The sequence below is a fragment of the Sardina pilchardus genome, chromosome 2, assembly GCF_963854185.1.
Source record: "Sardina pilchardus chromosome 2, fSarPil1.1, whole genome shotgun sequence".
NCBI lineage: Eukaryota > Metazoa > Chordata > Actinopteri > Clupeiformes > Clupeidae > Sardina > Sardina pilchardus.
This window is the reverse complement of record NC_084995.1, coordinates 43479592-43497091: the sequence shown is the minus strand read 5'-3', so window position 1 is coordinate 43497091 and position 17500 is coordinate 43479592. Positions and strand designations below refer to the sequence as shown.

At 46.0% G+C, this 17500-nt stretch overlaps 2 protein-coding genes across 2 annotated transcripts in view; both read right to left on the bottom strand.

The window, feature by feature from the left end:
• Positions 1–1241: 1241 nt before the first annotated feature.
• mos (v-mos Moloney murine sarcoma viral oncogene homolog) lies at positions 1242–2591 on the bottom strand. Its single transcript, XM_062530714.1, has one exon. The coding sequence runs from the start codon at positions 2553–2555 to the stop codon at positions 1554–1556; it is 1002 nt and encodes a 333-aa protein (XP_062386698.1). The 5' UTR covers positions 2556–2591; the 3' UTR covers positions 1242–1553.
• A 1124-nt stretch (positions 2592–3715) lies between these two features.
• Positions 3716–17500, bottom strand: part of slit2 (slit homolog 2 (Drosophila)) — a 123787-nt gene continuing 110002 nt past the window's right edge. The window contains exons 27-34 of the mRNA XM_062552835.1: positions 11256–11349; positions 10019–10156; positions 9624–9864; positions 9223–9353; positions 8607–8767; positions 7243–7531; positions 6752–6960; positions 3716–5639 (exon numbers count right to left, since the gene is read on the bottom strand). Coding sequence (XP_062408819.1) covers positions 5398–5639; positions 6752–6960; positions 7243–7531; positions 8607–8767; positions 9223–9353; positions 9624–9864; positions 10019–10156; positions 11256–11349 — 1505 coding nt within the window. The 3' untranslated portion in view covers positions 3716–5397. The remainder of the gene's footprint in view (positions 5640–6751; positions 6961–7242; positions 7532–8606; positions 8768–9222; positions 9354–9623; positions 9865–10018; positions 10157–11255; positions 11350–17500) is intronic.

Genomic DNA, 17500 nt, shown 5'->3' with positions numbered 1-17500 from the left:
ATATGGTGCATTGCAAACTGAAGAGAAGGCCCCATCCTGCAAAGCTGATCTATCAACTGCTGCAGCTGTTGTACAAAGTTGAAACCGGATTGATGAAGAATACTGCTCTACATTAGTAAGGTCTATACCTAAGAGGATTCAAGCTGTTCTAAAAGCCAGAAGAGGTGCAACAAAGTAGCCTACTAATTATGATGCTTTACGTCTGTGATTCCATATTATTTTCCCTATGGGTTGAGTCATTTATTGTCTACATGATCTAAAAAATAAATGGCCTTAAATGGCTACAATTTTGGTTTATATTTGGAGCTGTGAAGCCAGACAAAGCCAGAATGGGTTACAGATAAATATTTTTGAGGCACATCTGCAGCTTTGTCTCTTTTTCTAAAAGAAAAATAATAAAACAGCTGAATGAACATCCTCCAAGAGTGGTATTTTTTTCCCCAGGGGTTACAGTCTAATATAAACAAGGACACTTATTAGTTTTAATAACTGCCGTTGAGCTTGAAGAATACTCAGACCCGATCAATTCTGATAGTCTCTATGCCTGTTATTGTTATAGAGCTTTGATCAGCATATTGCTCTGGTTGCTGTTATTTACTATTCATCACATTGGCAATGTTGCTTGTCTTATTGGTATTTACCCTAAAAGATGAGCAAAAGAGCCTGAATGTTTTAACCTGCAACAGGTCTTCATCAAGGTATGATCAACATCTGTTTAAATAAGTGTCAAATTGGTCATCATTTTGTGAGTCTAACACAAACGACAGTTGAGGACAACAAATGCAAGAATGTTTCAATAAGGATGGTTTCACATTGAAATGAGACAAAGCTCCAACCCTAAGCAGCTAATAACGAAGAGCATTTAGATGCGTTTCTCTGGTTCCTAGAGCCTCTTGTTTTCCAGCAAGGCAAAACAATTGCCTTGCCAAAAATTGAAAACCTCATTTATACACATTATATTCTCAGCTACCCAACTCCTCTATGCTCATAGTCCTAGATTTATTTTTAGCATTTTTTTTTTTTTTTTTTTGAAAAGGTAAATTATGGATGACGTGTATAGCAGAGATTAAGCGGTTACTAAAGACGTTTAAACACTATCAAAACCCCATTATGAGAGTGGTTATTCAAGTTACCCCTCGTCATTTAGCCTAACTCAATACAGTTGTGCATACATGTCCCATTTAGATGGAAAAATTTGAGAATTCGTGGGAATCAGTCATATTAATTGAGTCACATAATGATAAACTTCAGCAGATTATTTATTATAAAAAATAAGCAGTTTAAAGCGGTGCACAGAGGTAGAAAGACTGCAAAGTCAATGGCGTGCCCTAGTGGCAGACAGACTGGAAAGGTACACCTGCCAGAAAGTAGGATAAAACAAGTAAAACAGATTCTCATGGAGCCTACGTAGCCTCCTATAGCCTATGAGTCCATAAATCCACATATACATACATAAATATATACATACAGTCTAATATTTTACTTATTCATATTTACTCATCCCATTTCTGTCGATGGCATATTGCACGTGTGCATGGAGGAGGGGGCCGACTTCAGCTTGGCATCGTATTTAGCTCTCTGACGAGTTGTTCGGCAGTTGGTCTTTGGTTTAGATTGGCGCTCCAGCACCTGACCAGGAGAGCTTTAGACATCCGTCCGAATTGAGAGTCCCTAAATCTTTCCCCATTAACTGGTGGCCGTAATTCATAAGCCACAACTGCATAAAGCACGCACTGGCGGTCACCTTGATAGGGCAGTTCCCGGGTGATCAGCTGCCACAGAGTGATGCCGAAAGCGTAAACGTCAGCCTTCAAGGTGACCTCTTCACCTTTCAGCAGTTCAGGCGCCCGGTGAGTGTAGGTGCCACCGAGGTAGTTTGTGAGAGGACTGAGTTCTCCGGAGCACTCCAGCTTCAGTGAACAACCGAAATCAGCGAGTTTGCACACGTCGGTATCGGACACCATTATGTTGGCAGGCTTCACGTCAAGGTGTACCACATTGTGCGCATGCAGGTATTCGAGACCTCGAGCTATGTCAATTGAATAGGTCCTGCACCTGCTCTCTACTAGTGGCTCTGCACTCGCGTAGATCACGTGTTGCAGATTCCTGGTTCCAGCTAATTCCATTATTATGGTGCCAATGTTATCCGCGTTCTCCGGATCAGCCGGAATAGATGTCGTGGCTGCAATCACTCGGACAAGGTTTTTGTGGCGCAGGTGTGCGGCATTCAGTTCTGCCCAAAAACTGTGCCTGCACGCCAGTTTGTTCTTAGAATACCTCTTCACCTTTTTCACGGCCACGGTTTCCCCAAAGTACATACCTTTGTAAACTGAGCCAAAACCACCAGTCCCAAGAGGCTCTAAACAGTGCAGCTCGTTCCAGTGAATAACAGACGACCATAGTCTGCCGGCAACTTTACTGCGGAATGTGTGTGCTGGGACAGCTAACGTGGATCCACCGGCATACTTGATCAGAGGGCTGCTGCATGCTCCTAGCTCCACCGATGGCCGAAAGTCTTTAGGCAGTAACCGCGTAACTGGGATTGGAGAAGGCATGGTTGACAAAACCGCTCACCTGTGTTACCTGTCTTGCTCATTTGTAATCAGACCCTTGTCACAGTCACGTGACTTCATATATGCATGCTCATTTCATCCAATGACATCATTCCATGTGATAACGTGCCTCTGATGATAACAATAGACTACCTACACTCGTGCGTAAAAGTGATATTCTAAACTAATATGTAAAATGCGAAACACATCACCAACATGTTCCACCAAAAACACGTGATAAGGTAAGTATTCTAAACTCTCCTCACATAGCAGCTAAGATCGTCATACAGCCAACAAATTCAAAGGGTAGAAAAACAAGTTCTACCCTACACACACACACACACACACACACACACACACACACACACACACACACACACACAGTCGAACACAAACTCTTGCTCTCTTCACTCCCTCACGCACGTAGCACTTCGGAGGCCAACCTTTGTGAGGATGGCCTGACACCCTGTGCTCCCCTTATATTATGGCATTGCCTCGGATCTTACATCTTCCTCATGTCTGTGCGTGGAAACACTTTGTTAGTTGCGTTTTAGTGAGATAAGACAGTTTGGACAAGAACGCCTAACCGACAATCTCTCTACCAGCTCATCCCGTTTGATGTAACAGAGAAACATGAGAGACCCATCTTGTTGCATCTCACATCCCAGTGAATGTTTCCATGACTCTAAATCTCCAGCAGATGGTGCTGTTGTAAAGCTAATGGCCATGGCCAAGATGGCATGAAACCTTGCGCATCAGTCAACCTCGTGGTTTGCTTCCCTATAAACACTAACACCACTATCCCTCTCAGCTACTTCTCACCTAAAACATTTCACTGTGCAGATACCCATAAATGGCCCCAATAAGTCTTTAAGAGGACAATAATACAAAGACACACACATGAAAACAATACTGTACAACGTTGTGTGAGAGTGAGGCCCAGGACAGCATAACCCATTCTTAAAATCCATCCATCTTCATACGTGTCCATCCTAAGCTACAATTGTCTCTTGGATAGAAGGGCATGCTTGCCATTACTAAGATGAGGGACTTCACCTGAGATACTTTCAGAAAGACTCCTGGGCTTTTGCAGATAACATGCAGCAGCACCTCGTACAGTAAGTGCATCCCCAACAGGCATAATACAGAGACCAGAGAGACGGTGAGGTAAATATCGTGTTTATTAAACAAACATCAGTATTGGGACTGACATTAGTCTGAGTACGGATGGAACACAGTCTACGGGGAGGGACAGCTTTATTTTTCTTGGTAATACGACGCGTTCCGCTTTACCGCGGCATACTGTCCACTACGGCACAGATTATCATCCAAGTCTACAATACAAATTTAGCAGCAACATGTTAACGTCAGAAACAAAAGGGATAACAAAGTAGTTTTGTTTAGAAAAAGTCACAGTATTTTGTTAAAAAGGATCATCTTAGAGGAGAACATTATTTAAAAGATTGTTACGTATTCTAAGTTTATTTTATTTCTCTCTAAACACGGCTTTTACTCTATGTAAAATACGAGGGGAAATTGAACTATACATTGAAACTCTAATATAAAGATCATCTCTGGCACAGTACAAAGTTTCAGGTGATTTGACAAAAATATACAATGCTTTCACTTCACATTTGAAGATTAAAATGTCACCAAGGTTTCTGGTAAAATACAATAGTCTCAGTGGTCAAACAACCTCTCGACTGAGAAGGACGCAAATGTTAGTCAAACTACCCAACAGGATATTATGTTTAATTCAATCATAACAGAAGGACAATATAAATTAATATATATTAAGAGATTCGAACTGCAATACATGGGGAAGATCTACTGAATAAGTACTGTAAAAGTTTTTTGATACAATAAATACATGTGAGCGATATGGTGTGCCAACAGAGACATAATAATGAAGAATGATATGAATCCAACATAGAGTTTAGCACTGTAACCCTGGTAACCCTTCCCACCTACCCTGCAATCCCCCAACACCATAGTTCCACAGTAATACTGGAGACAAGGAGCTTTACATGCTTTTTTTCTCTTTGTATGTGTGTGTCTGCAACACAAACATGTTGACAAAATGATATGGGTTTGGGAGAGAGACTGGAAGTATTTTGTGTGTGTGTGTGTGTGTGTGTGTGTGTGTGTGTGTGTGTGCGCGCGCAAGAGAGAGAGCGATAGAGAGAGAGAAAAATTGTAACATCATGACATTGTGTGAGTCTTTAGGACAGCTGTCCGTGTTTTTGAGGCTTTGGCGATTCATCATCTCCGTGGTGATGGTGTTCATCAGCCATTTTGTTTTGCTGTCCTGTGTGTCAGAGTGGGAAGAGTCTATCCTCTAATGTCCTCATGAAAGCCATCCATCAGAACAGAGAAGACAGGGCCGAGCTCCTGACATGGCAGCTCACTGTCTGCTACGCAAGCGTTCATGGGAACAGAAAAATGAGACCGAAAAACAGAGCAAAGGAAAAAAAGGTCACAGTTCCTAGAGGGAAGGCAACATGAAGAACAAAATAACAGTCAACTCTATTTTTTGTCTTTTTTGTTTTTCTCCGCTTCATAATAAAAAATAAGTTTGTTCTGTATTTTACAATAATTCAACAACTCCACTATGGAAGCATACATTAGTCCGGCATAACAAAAAAAATGTACATAAAAAAAAAACACAAAATGACACAAAAAAATGAAACAAAACAAAAGCAAAAGGGGGGGTGTGTAGCTCCAAAAGAAGAGGAGATCTGGACAGGAGGAGGTGACAGGTTTGGGAGGGGATGGGGGGGGGGGGAGGGGGGCGCAAGACAGAAGGGGGTGAGAGGTGTGTTTTGGGAGTGTGGGGGGGCCCTCTCTAGGTTGGACACATCGTACAACCACACTTGACCACTTTCTCCACCTCCTGCACGAAGGAGGAGCCGTCTGTGCACTCGAAGGAGTATTTCCGCCTCTTGCTGCGCAGCGGCCCGCAGCACTGCCCCCCCACACAGCTGCCCCGGCACTCTAGCCGGGAGACCTTCTCCGTGGTCTGGCACGCCGCATAGCCCTGCTGCCTCTGGTAGTGATCTCGGACCCGTTCGCCTCGACATGCCACTTCTGCAGTGGGGGGAGAGGGGGGGGGGAGAGGGGGGAGAGAGGGAGGGAGAGAGAGAGAGAGAGAGAGAGAGAGAGAGAGAGAGAGAGAGAGAGAGGAGGGAGAGAGGGAGAGAGAGAGAGGGAGAGGGAGAGGGGGAGAGAGAAGGAGAGGGAGGGAGAGAGAGAGAGAGAGAGAGAGAGAGAGGGAGGGAGGAGGGGAGAGGGAGGGAGTGGAGGTGGTCAGATGAAAAGAGTTAGACCATAAGATTGAAAGACAGCCATGGAAGAAAAAGATAAAAGCTCTGTGCTGTCCATTGTCCCTACATTCTTGCGTAGCGGTTCAAAAATAACTTAATGCAGTTGTTACCAAGGCAACCAAGTGTTTAGGTGAAGAAAAGTACAGAGAGGGAAGACAAAGGATGTTATTTTAAATCACCGAAGACAGGAAAAGAAAGAGTCATTTGCAGATCTTTGTCTTCATTGCAACATCTCTCATTGATGCACGTAATGCACACTACAACTTTTAATCTAACATCTACGTCTATCTAGAGAGTGTGTTCCTTGGTTCCCCCTCTCGTTCCCCGGTTCCTGTCTCTTGTTCCGTGCGAGTTCTCACCTGCTGGCCCTGAGTGTCAGTCTCAGGAGGCTCAGAGGAGGCTTGGGGGCACACAGGCACAGAGCAGCGTGCAGACCAGACCAGAGCAGAACACAGGACAGGACAGGACAGGACAGAGAGCAGCAGAGCATTAGTAGAGTTAGTCTCACACACACATGAGCATCACAGCAACACACACACACACACCTATCCACAGCGTTAGAGAACAAGCCTGTCCAGTTAATGTCACATGCAGTGTTAAAAGGTAGATTTGTAAGCACATCAACAACATCATTCAGTAGTCTGCACACACAGCATTGGAATTTAGCTTCATGTCATTATAGCGCTGTGCTAACATCATTACGGCTCATTAAAGACACAGTTTGTTTTGTTTTGCTGCACTACGGAAGTCCAAAACTAAAGACTCCAGAGTGTCCCCACTAGCCCAGCGGTAAAGGTGTGTGTGAGTGAGCCTCTGTCATGTACCTCTGTCACAGCAGTAAAGGTGTGTGTGAGTGAGTGAGCCTCTGTCATGTACCTCGGTCACAGCTCTCTCCAGAGTAGCCCGCGCTGCACTCGCAGTAGGGTTTGCCCAGCCCAGACACCAGGCACGTGCCATACTTGCAGTTGAGCGCCTGGCACGGGCTGTACACCTCCTCCTCGTCGCACAGCACGCCCGCGAAGCCCGGCTGGCAGCGGCAGCTGTAGGAGTACGAGTTGATGGGCAAACAGGTGCCGTGGATACACCTGAGGCAAGAGCAGGAGAGAGAGAGAGAACTCATCAGATGAGTATATTTACTATTGTGGATTTAATCTCCTATTGATAGATAGATAGATAGATAGATAGATACTTTATTGATCCCCAAGGGGAAATTCAAGATGTTCAATGTTGCAATGGGTTGTTAGATTAGATCAGAAGTCTTTATTGTCCACTACTGTGGAAATTCATCTTCATCATTCATTAGAACACAAAGGACACGATGTGCTAAAGGTGAGCGTAGGAACTCGGAGGGAGGGAGTGGGACTGACTTGTTGCCGTCGCAGGGGTTGTTGACCTGCTGGTCGCAGAGCTGTCCGGTCCAGCCCGGCTCACACTCGCAGCTGAAGGAGGACTGGCCCGTGGGGTGGCAGGTGCCGTGGGTGCACTGGGGGCGGCTGCAGGGCTGGCACCCCGGCAACACGCCCGACTGCAGCAGGAACTGCGTCAGGTCCTGCAGCTCCCCGTTGATGTACAGGTTACGGATGCAGCCGTGGAAACTGGAGCCGTTACGCCCCGGACCCTGACGCAACGCTGCCAAGCCCACCTGACCTGGGAGACCTGAGATGGAGGAGAGGAGGAGAGGAGGAGAGGAGAGGAGGAGAGGAGAGGAGAGGAGAGGAGAGGAGAGGAGAGGAGAGGAGGAGAGGAGGAGAGAGGAGAGGAGAGGAGGAGAGGAGAGGAGAGGAGAGGAGGGGAGAGGAGAGGAGAGGAGAGGAGAGGAGAGGAGAGGAGAGGAGAAGAGGAGGAGGAGAGGAGAGGAGAGGAGAGGAGAGGGGAGGAGAGGAGAAGAGAGCAGGAGAGGAGGAGAGGAGAGGAGAGGAGAGGAGAGAAGGAGAGGAGAGGAGAAAAAGGAGAGGAGAGGGGAGGGGAGGAGAGGAGAGGAGAGGGGAGGAGAAGAGAGCAGGAAGGGAGAGGTGGGGAGGGGAGGAGAGGAGAGGAGAGGGGAGGAGAAGAGAGCAGGAAGGGAGAGGTGAGGAGAAAAAGGAGAGGGGAGGGGAGGAGAGAAGGAGAGGGGAAGAGGAGAGGAGAGGAGAGGAAGAGAAGAGAAGAGAGGAGAAGAGAAGAGAGGAGAGGAGAAGAGAAGAGAGCAGGAGAGGTGAGGAGAAAAAGGAGAGGAGAGGAGAGGAAGAGGGGAGGGGAGGAGAGAAGGAGAGGAGAAGAGGAGAGGAGGAGAGGAGAGGAGAGGAGAAGAGAGCAGGAAGGGAGAGGTGAGGAGAAAAAGGAGAGGAGAGGGGAGGAGAGAAGGAGAGGGGAAGAGGAGAGGAGAGCAGGAGAGGAGAGGAAGAGAAGAGAAGAGAGGAGGAGAAGAGAGGAGAGGAGAAAGGTGAGGAGAGGAGAGGAAGAGGGGAGGGGAGGAGAGAAGGAGAGGAGAGGAGGAGAGGAGAGGAGAGGAGAAGAGAGGAAAGCAGAGGAGAAGAGAGGAGGAGAGGAGAAGAGAGGAAAGCAGAGGAGAGGAGAAGAGAGGAGAGACAAACCGACACACATGAGAAGGAGAGAATGCAAGAGGGCAGGGCACACACAGTTCAAGGTGTCCTATGTGCACTACAGAAGGCATAATGGCTCCACACGCAGTTCAAGGTGTCCTATGTGCAGTACAGAAGGCATAATGGCTCCACGGGGGGGCTCCACCTACCGCCCAGGTAGAGAGGCGACGGGTTGGGCTGCTGGGTAGCGCTCTGTCTGCTGAGGGTGCTGATGGTCTTGGGGCTGCCGCCGTCGATGGACAGAGACAGGGTCTGCTCCTGAGCCACCAGCTCTACCACATGGAAACTACCGTCGTTTATCGTCTCCACACTGGGGGGGGGGGGGGGGGGGGCAAGAGTACACATGAGAGTGATATATAAAATACAAGGATTATTGGCCCCAGCCGTGGCGCGACTGGCTGGGGCACCTGCACCGCATGCCGGCGACCCGGGTTCGATTCCCGCCCCGTGCTCCTTTCCGGATCCCACCCCGACACTCTCTCCCACTCGCTTCCTGTCTCTCTCTACTGTCCTATCATTAAAGGCATAAAAGCCCGAAAAATATACTTTAAAAAATACAAGGATTACCAGCAGAGAGAGTGGGAAACAAGGACAACGTTAGAAAAAGTCCATCTTATCCCAAGGCAGCCCCATGTGTACAGATGTGATGAGATAGTGTCGTGTGTGTGTGTGTGTGTGTGTGTGTGTGTGTCCCTGCTGTGCTGCGGTGGCTGGGCTGGGCTGTGTGTGTGTGTGTGTGTGCTGCAGTGGCGGCAGCTGCAGTACCTGTAGATGGCAGAGGGGGGGTAGGAGCCCGTGTCATAGCTCACGCGCAGTCTCCCACGGAACAGCTCCACAGCGATGTGCTCTCCGTCGCCCTTATACAGCAGCACGCCGTTATCCTCGTCAGTCGCAATCTGGAACACACAGTACACATCAGCTGAGGCACAGAGAGACAGAGAGAGAGAGAGAGAGTGTGTGTGTGTGTGTGTGTGTGAACATGAGTTGTGTGTGTGCGAGAGAAAAAGGTTATGAGTGTGTGAGAAGAGAGAGAAAGCTAGTGTGTGTGTGAGAGAGAAAAAGATAGTGTGAGTGTGTGTGTGTGGGTTGTGAGTGTGTGTGAGAGAAAAAGAAGAGAGAGAGAAAGCTAGTGTGTGTGTGAGTGAGTGTGTTTAAAGGTGCCCTACCTGCAGAGAGATGTTAGCCTGTTCCGTGACGATGTTGGAGGGGATCTGCAGGAAGGACTCTCTGTCCACAAAGTTGACGCTGACCAGCCTCTCACAGCGCACGCCCTCGTAACCCTGGAGACACTGGCACACGGGGTCTGTGCCCATGACAACACACTGTGCCCCGTTGGCGCAGTCGTGGTTATCACACGGGCTGGTTCTGGGCAGGACCATCGGCGGGGAGAACTCACAGAACAGACCGCTACACACACACACACACACACACACAGAGGAAGGAGGTCACTTTCATTAATGTCCTACTCGTCGAGATGTATTCCATTAACATGATCTGTAACCACTGTGTGTGTGTGTGTGTGTGTGTGTGTGTGTGTGTGTGAGAGAGAGAGCACACTCACCTGTAACCCTCTGGACACACACAGGTGTAGCCATTGACAGCATCGATGCACTGAGCTCCATTTTTACACTTGTTATCCTGGCAGTCATCGAAATCCACTTCACACTGCTCTCCAACGTAGCCAGGAGTGCACTCACACCTGGGGCGCACACACACACACACACACACACACACACACACACACACACACACACACCGCCACGGTTAACACCCTCACGCCAGGCTTCAGTCTCATCTCTCCATCTCATTTAACAGTATTTTTAGTGACACTCCACTGAGCTCTAGTGAATGTGAACAACTCAACGTTTGAGTTTGAGTTTGAGTTGAGTGCGGTGAATCAAGCCGCGTGATCTGTAACGATGTACGACATTAAAGCCGCGTGATCTGTAACGATGTATGACATTAAAGTGGAACTTTCCCAAAACAGCGTGATCTGTACGATGTATGACATTAAAGTGGAACTTTCCCAAAACAGCGTGATCTGAAACGATGTATGACATTAAAGTGGAACTTTCCCAAAACTCACTGCAGCTCTGGTTGAGAAATGTTTTCATGTCAGTTGGTTGGCCATAACCTTGCTGATAAACGCTGCTCTCCCACCGTATAGGGGCTATTCCCTCCCCACCCAGCTGTAAATAAATGACATCAGCATCGGAGCCGTATCGCGTGTCCATCTCCATGGCGATGGCAGCCGCGCGTAGTAAAATAATAAGAGCAGCCAATCAGAGGGCACCTCGGGGACTGAACCACGTCGTCCCCACTGATCTCATCTGACACGCCGTTCACACCATCTGACCTGCACCCCCCCTTAACCCCCCCCCCCTATCACACACAGATAAGTTACTCTCTCAACGGCCGAGAAAACAAACAGCCGAGTGGCTCTAGGCCCTGTGAGAACACAATAAATATGCTAAGTGGTCAAGTTAGAGGGAAGCCATAACAAAAACACCGCTGAAATGTTTTCCATGCCACGCTCGCTCTCAGCGGACTACTGTGGGGAGAAGAGAGGAGAAGAGAAGAGAAGAGAAGAGAAGAGAAGTGGCGCAGAGAGAGAGGGAGAGGGAGAGAAAGAGTGCTGAGGCTTTCAAAGTCAGAGACGGTTGGAGTTGAAAACAGAAGAGTGTATCTGATGGGCGGAATCCTTGCAGAGCGAAGGAAGGAGGCTCTGTGCGTGAGGGTGTGTGTGAGAATGTGTGTGTGTGTGTGTGTTGTGTGTGCACAAATGCATGCATACTCACTTGAATCCCTGAGGAGTCAGGATGCATTTGGAGTCATGCTGGCACGAGTTCAACTCAGGGGCACAGAAATCCAGCTTCTCCTCACAGAGTTCACCTGCAGAGGAGCCGCACACACACACACACACACACACACACACACACACACACACACACACACACACACACACACACACACACGTACCAAAGTAAAAGGGGATGGGGTGTTGGGGAGAGAGAGAGAGAGAGAAATATTCATGAGGACTGTATTCACCTTCAGCACTGATGCAACACACTCATCATGCACGCGCGTCGCGCACCATAGAGCAAGCTTTTCGTTTTGGAAGCCGTCCTCTTGGATGAGCTGACTTCTGCTACACACTGCTCTGCATGATTAATTACATACAGATGGTACGGGTTGAGAATGCTCCTTTCTTTCCCGCACATCGGGACTCCCGAAGCATCGGGACTTTAATTAAAAGTGCAACCGCAAGGGGGCAACATAAGACCGCCCTAATAAAATGAAGGTTCGGCTCATACCGGAAAACACGGAAAAACCCGAAGACACCGCGCTGGTGACAAGCAGAGAAAAGAGACATCACGCTCGGCATGTCAGATTGCAGTTTCAGAGTTTTCGAATGTTTTACAGCGTACCTCACAGCTGGCTCTCTCACTCGACGTAGCCTATAACTCAGTCAGTCCAGCAGAGATGCCAGAGCAACGTTTTGGTCAATGGAGAGGGAGAGAAATGCTCCGCATATCCGTCTCATTTAATCCGTCTCATTTAATCATTAAAATGAAGGTGATGACTGGCGAAATTATAATCAAACGACGTTTCAATAAACCATTGTTGAAATTAATGAAAATGGTTTTAGAAGCCTTCAATTCAACCTGAAAGACTCGATAGGCAACCTTAGATTAATTCATTAATTCATTACGGTTACAAGACCGCATTTCCGTGAATAGGCTATTATTGTCAAGGCGAAGACGAAAGAGATGGACAAGATGGACATTTAGGCTACATTTATGCTAGGAATACTTAGAAATGTGTAGGCCTATAGGCTATTTTAAAACGGAGGCATGTTCATTTTAACCGGCGACGCTGGGTAGCTTACCCAGCACTTTATCACAGATTTTGTCCCCACCACTTTTGACAACTGAAAATAAAACGTATTTAACAGAAATATCTTTAATAGGCCTACATGCCTATCATGTCACTTTACTTATAACCATAGGCTACATGCATGGAGAAGATCGCGCATTTTGTAACATTGTAACAATGAATGGTCAGATATGCGATAGGGCAGTGAGGGTGATTCATTGTAACCATCGACTAGTAGGCCTAGCTCCGCAAAAGAAGTTTCTAGCAACTTAGAATATATGGATCTCGTTATGCATGTTCATGTTGATTCAGAGATAGACATAGACTACCGTGGGCTACTGTGCGTCAATATAACAGCATTTTATCATGTGGTGAATTAATGACTAACGTCAGTTTAACATGTCAGAACTTTTGATCGGCGTTTCAAGTGCATGCCGCGAATAAATGAACTCGACTGACTGAATCCTTTATATTTCTTGGCTAAGTGCGAAGAGATTGACACTCGAACTGTGGCGTAAATGGTTGAGGCATCTTAATCATACGTCAGCGATCGGGGTTCAAAACTTACTCTACGAACCTCCGGAACCCATTAAGACAAGAGGCATTATTTTATTAAAAAGCGCAACACACACACACACACACACACACACACACACACATTTTTTACATTTACATAATAGGGCTCGGGCACACGCCTTGCATTCTAGGAATATCGCCGCCATTGGTAGGCTATAGCACTGAACGTAATATCCATTCATTCAGATGCACAAGACAAGAAGCAGAAATATAGTAGCGATTTATTCTTTTCCTCTTGCGATCGTGGGTTGCACTGTTACACCCCACTACACAGCAACATACTACCAAGAAGGCAAAAACTAAGTAACAGGAACACACTAAAAGGCGGGAGTAAATCCATAGTAATCCATAGTAAACTAAGGAGTGAAGCTGCCAATGTGGCTGTGCCCGCGAAGTTTTGATGTCTTGATCCCGAGCCCTAGTGTCAGGAAGTATCTGTCGAGAGAGAGGGGGAAGGGAGGCAATCGTCCTCAATGCCTCATATAGGTAGGCTATAATGTCTAGTGAACTGGTTAGACAAGTGTGGGGGAGGGGGAATGATCGCACAAGACAATTGCTCTTCATGAAATGGGTAGTCTCACAGACGTTGTCGATGTTTAAACGTAGCCTACTACATCACTTGCGAAATCGTGAAAAGACGTGGCGCATAGAATTATTAGGCTACTGGATTTAATATAGCAAGTCCATAGACTTTGTTCATCTTATATTAGCCTATATTAAAATGTAATGTGCTGCGGGGAAGCATTGGGGAAGTCAGTTTAAGTTGTCCTGTAACAATTTGCCTCTTATTATAATCAAGAGTATGCAGCCACTACGCACATAATAGTCTAGGTTACGGGCGGATGCGAGCAACCCCATGCAAAAGAAGGCCTTAAGTTAACGGACTGAAGGCCTGTTTACATGTCAAACATGCATTAAATCTAAGAAACGAAAAACACAAATATCATGTATTGTGTCGTAAACAGTTAATGACTTCGTGGCTGGCCACTATGCGCAACTGCATCGCGCAGTGAGCTGAAGGATAGGAGGACCGACACTTATTAACACAAAGCTTTGTAAAGCACTAACAACCACCCCTCAAAGTTCATTGTCCATAAGTCCAACCTATAAGTATAAAAATCCGACAATCCAAAACGATAACGAGATCTCCCAGAAACGAAAAACAAGTTTGTTGAGTAGCCTAGTCCTTCCAACAATCTCAGCTTTTGCGTTTGTTAGATAAAAGGCATTCTGTCCTGCTGTATTCCAATGAGAAAAAATCATCCACAAGGTAGGCTAAGGGTCACGGTAATGCAGCATGCAGGAATCTATATAGCCTACGCACAAAACGAATGAATGGGTTATATCGGCCAAAACGAATGAATGGGTTGGGAGAGTCGTCTGGCTGTGTCAGCAGACTGCAGTCGGTCTCGAGGGGTTAAATAGCGCACGTACTTGAATTTTAATCTGAAGAAGACCACACGGTCGAAACGTCATTCCTTTGTGATAAAGAAAATAAAATCAAATCAAAAAAGAAGGATTTCAAGTGTGCGAACCTTTTTCCATTTTTTATGATTTAGCCTACTCTTGTTCTGCACCTTGACCGGGGATGTGCACAAACTTTTTTACTACACTTGAATTTTAAACCAACTCTTCTCTAGCCTATATCCTATAGCCATACTTTAATAATCAGATGTTATGCTCATTTTTGTAGGCTACACCTCACCGGCAAGCACGCACGCAAATGCTGCTTTTGCACATCTACAATATTGGCCAGGCTATATAGAATAGGCTTTTAGGACTGTATTTTGCCTTCGTGCAACTTTAGTTGTGCTCAATCTAAATTGTCCAATCCAAATATTGTCAGTAAGGATAGGTCATATTACCAAATGGCGAACCTCGAAAATTATTTAGGATATAGAGCCGTGTCCATTACGCATGCAGTTATTTGTTAGGCTATTGTTTTATTTGAGTGTTTTTGTCTACCATGGCAAACATAGTTGAAACGTTCGCTCTAAACTTATGTATTTCCAATCGGCTTTCACAATCAGCTACAGCTGCGCGGCGCGGCGCAGATGATCGCCATCATGAAAACTTGCAATGTCTTTACAGAACTGCTTTCACTTCCCCGAGTCGCGAACGCAACATGCACAACAACTGATATTTAGCAAACACATGTATTTCCAGCTCTCAAAACCGACGAGGTCTAATGATAGCCTAATAGTTATGACATTAATAGCCTATTAATGACCTCATGTCGGAATGGCACGTTGTTTGAAATAAAAGTTAAATAGGCCTAGGCCTACCGCCGAGTGGGGATATGTCGGAATGAACAGCGGATACCAGCTGGGTTGTAAAACATTACTGTAGGCTATTCGTTGATCTTATCGATGCAGTCCTTGCGGCCACTTCTCCCCATCGTAGGAAACGTTCTGCTTAGTGTTGACAACACAAAGGCCTTCACGTTGTGTGGCAGTGCTTGCTTGCCCTTCGATCCATCCCAGTTGGTGGTTTTGCACCTGTCCCTGAGTTATAGTCTATATGAGTAAGCGCTTATGCTCTAACCGCATAATAAAAGAAGCACCTGCAGCAGTGCTTATGGCAAGGCTATTAACACCTGTCACTGAGCTATGGACAACCAGTTATGCTCGAAAATTATCATAATAACAGACACACCTAATTGTATGGCTCTACGTTTAAACACATCAAATAAGCAAGCATTTCCGCAGCAACGTTTGCTTTCTTTTTCTGTCGGTCCGCGGTTGCTTGGTCAATTGCGCAGCAAATTGACCATTACATTACTTATATAGCCTATTTCTTATAACGAAACGCGAAGAAAAAATACGAGGACTGACCATCTCGTTTCTCCGCGTTTCCCCCAATACCACGGCGACAAAGAGAAATAAATATGATTTGACATTTAAGCTGATTGCTGACAAATTTGCCACACAATTCGGGAGAAGCAGCGGACAGGAGCGCCACCACAAGCAAGCACTTCTAGCCCAAATTAACATGGCAACGTTGCCTATGACTAAAGTGTCTAAGTAGGCTAGTCCTACTAATATTACATTTGATTGGTAGCATGTTTGTAGCGTGCCAGTTTACCCATCCCCTACATCAAAACAGCTTAGAATCAATCAAAGAATCAGCTGTGTCGGCGTTAGGCTGTAGGCGATTTTCTATAACCATTTTCATTCATTTCAACAATGGTTCATTGAAACGTCGTTTGAATAATTTCGCCAGTCATCACCTTCATTGTTATGATTAAATGAGATTAAGGAGTCGACTATTGACGGATATGCGGTCTTCATCATTTTGAAATGCGGGATGAAACTTTCTGCCACCTGGTGGTTGTTTGGGTACATTGCCTTAGCCTCGAAAAAAATCGGCTTGACGGCCTGCGGGATCTCTTCGGGAGTCCCGCGGGAGAAGGTGCATTCTCAACCCGTACCCACTGTAGGACACATTCCTTTTATAGGTTTGTTCATGAAACAAAAACACATACAGTATGTATGTACAGTATTACACACTCCTGTGACCGTAAGGCACCTGGCATCAGAAGTCCATACAACCAAAATATTCTGGCGGTGAAAGTTCATGACCCCAGTTGGAATGTGACTTTGTTTTGGAGGCCAATTGCACAAGCACAGGCTAGGCACCATCTACAGTGAACATACTTATGACATTAATGGTGACACGTCGACAGCACATGAAACGCATGTCAGTGGCTACAATAAATAAACTAGCAGGCCAGGCTGACGCAAAACAAAACTCAGCCCTGCAAGACTACAGTACCTAAGCGCTGTAATGACTAATATAACAAAGGCTACAATTTAGATCATAACAGTAGACAATACCCAGAGACCACGTTCCTTTCCACAGTTTTCAAAATACATTTGTGTGATGACATGTTTGTGGAGACAAGAGCTAGTTTAATTTGACAATGAAAAGTTACATTCAGCTTAACTTCAGCAATAAATGGGTTGTTTCTGTTGGCTGGTGCTGTTAATGTATCCCTTTAAAGCTCCACAATTATTCCCTAGGAATTGACACAGTGCAATTTACGTGATTCTACATGCCATTACAACACATCCATGGAATGACACACACAGCCATTTACAATGGGCTTGGGCGCTGATCCAGACCGCTTTCAGCTATTTAATAGTTCTTCCGGCTTAAGTGTTGGGTTTTTAGCACTACAGGACTTTTTGAATTACCCAAAATAAAAATAAAAAAGTCTCTCCTTCACTGGAAAGTTAGGAGGTACTTTAGTCCTTGAGATGGTTTGTGAATACAATACAACACGTCCTTAATGTTCTTCCTTTTTCAGCAAGTTAAACATGTTCTCTCTGCTTTAGTCTCCCTGTCCACCCCCCACACCTACTCCACACAATCATCTATTTCACATGTCCTCAGCTGTCCTGGGTCATTAATTCTCTCAATCCCATCACGGTACACAAAGTAAATTATGAATCTTTAATACTACTCACAACATGACCTTTCCATTCAATATGTGTGTGTCTGTGATTGTGTGTGTGCATGTGTGTGTGTGTGTGTGTGTGTGTTAGGGTGCAGACTCAAGTGAAGATTAAACAAGACGGGAACAGAACTA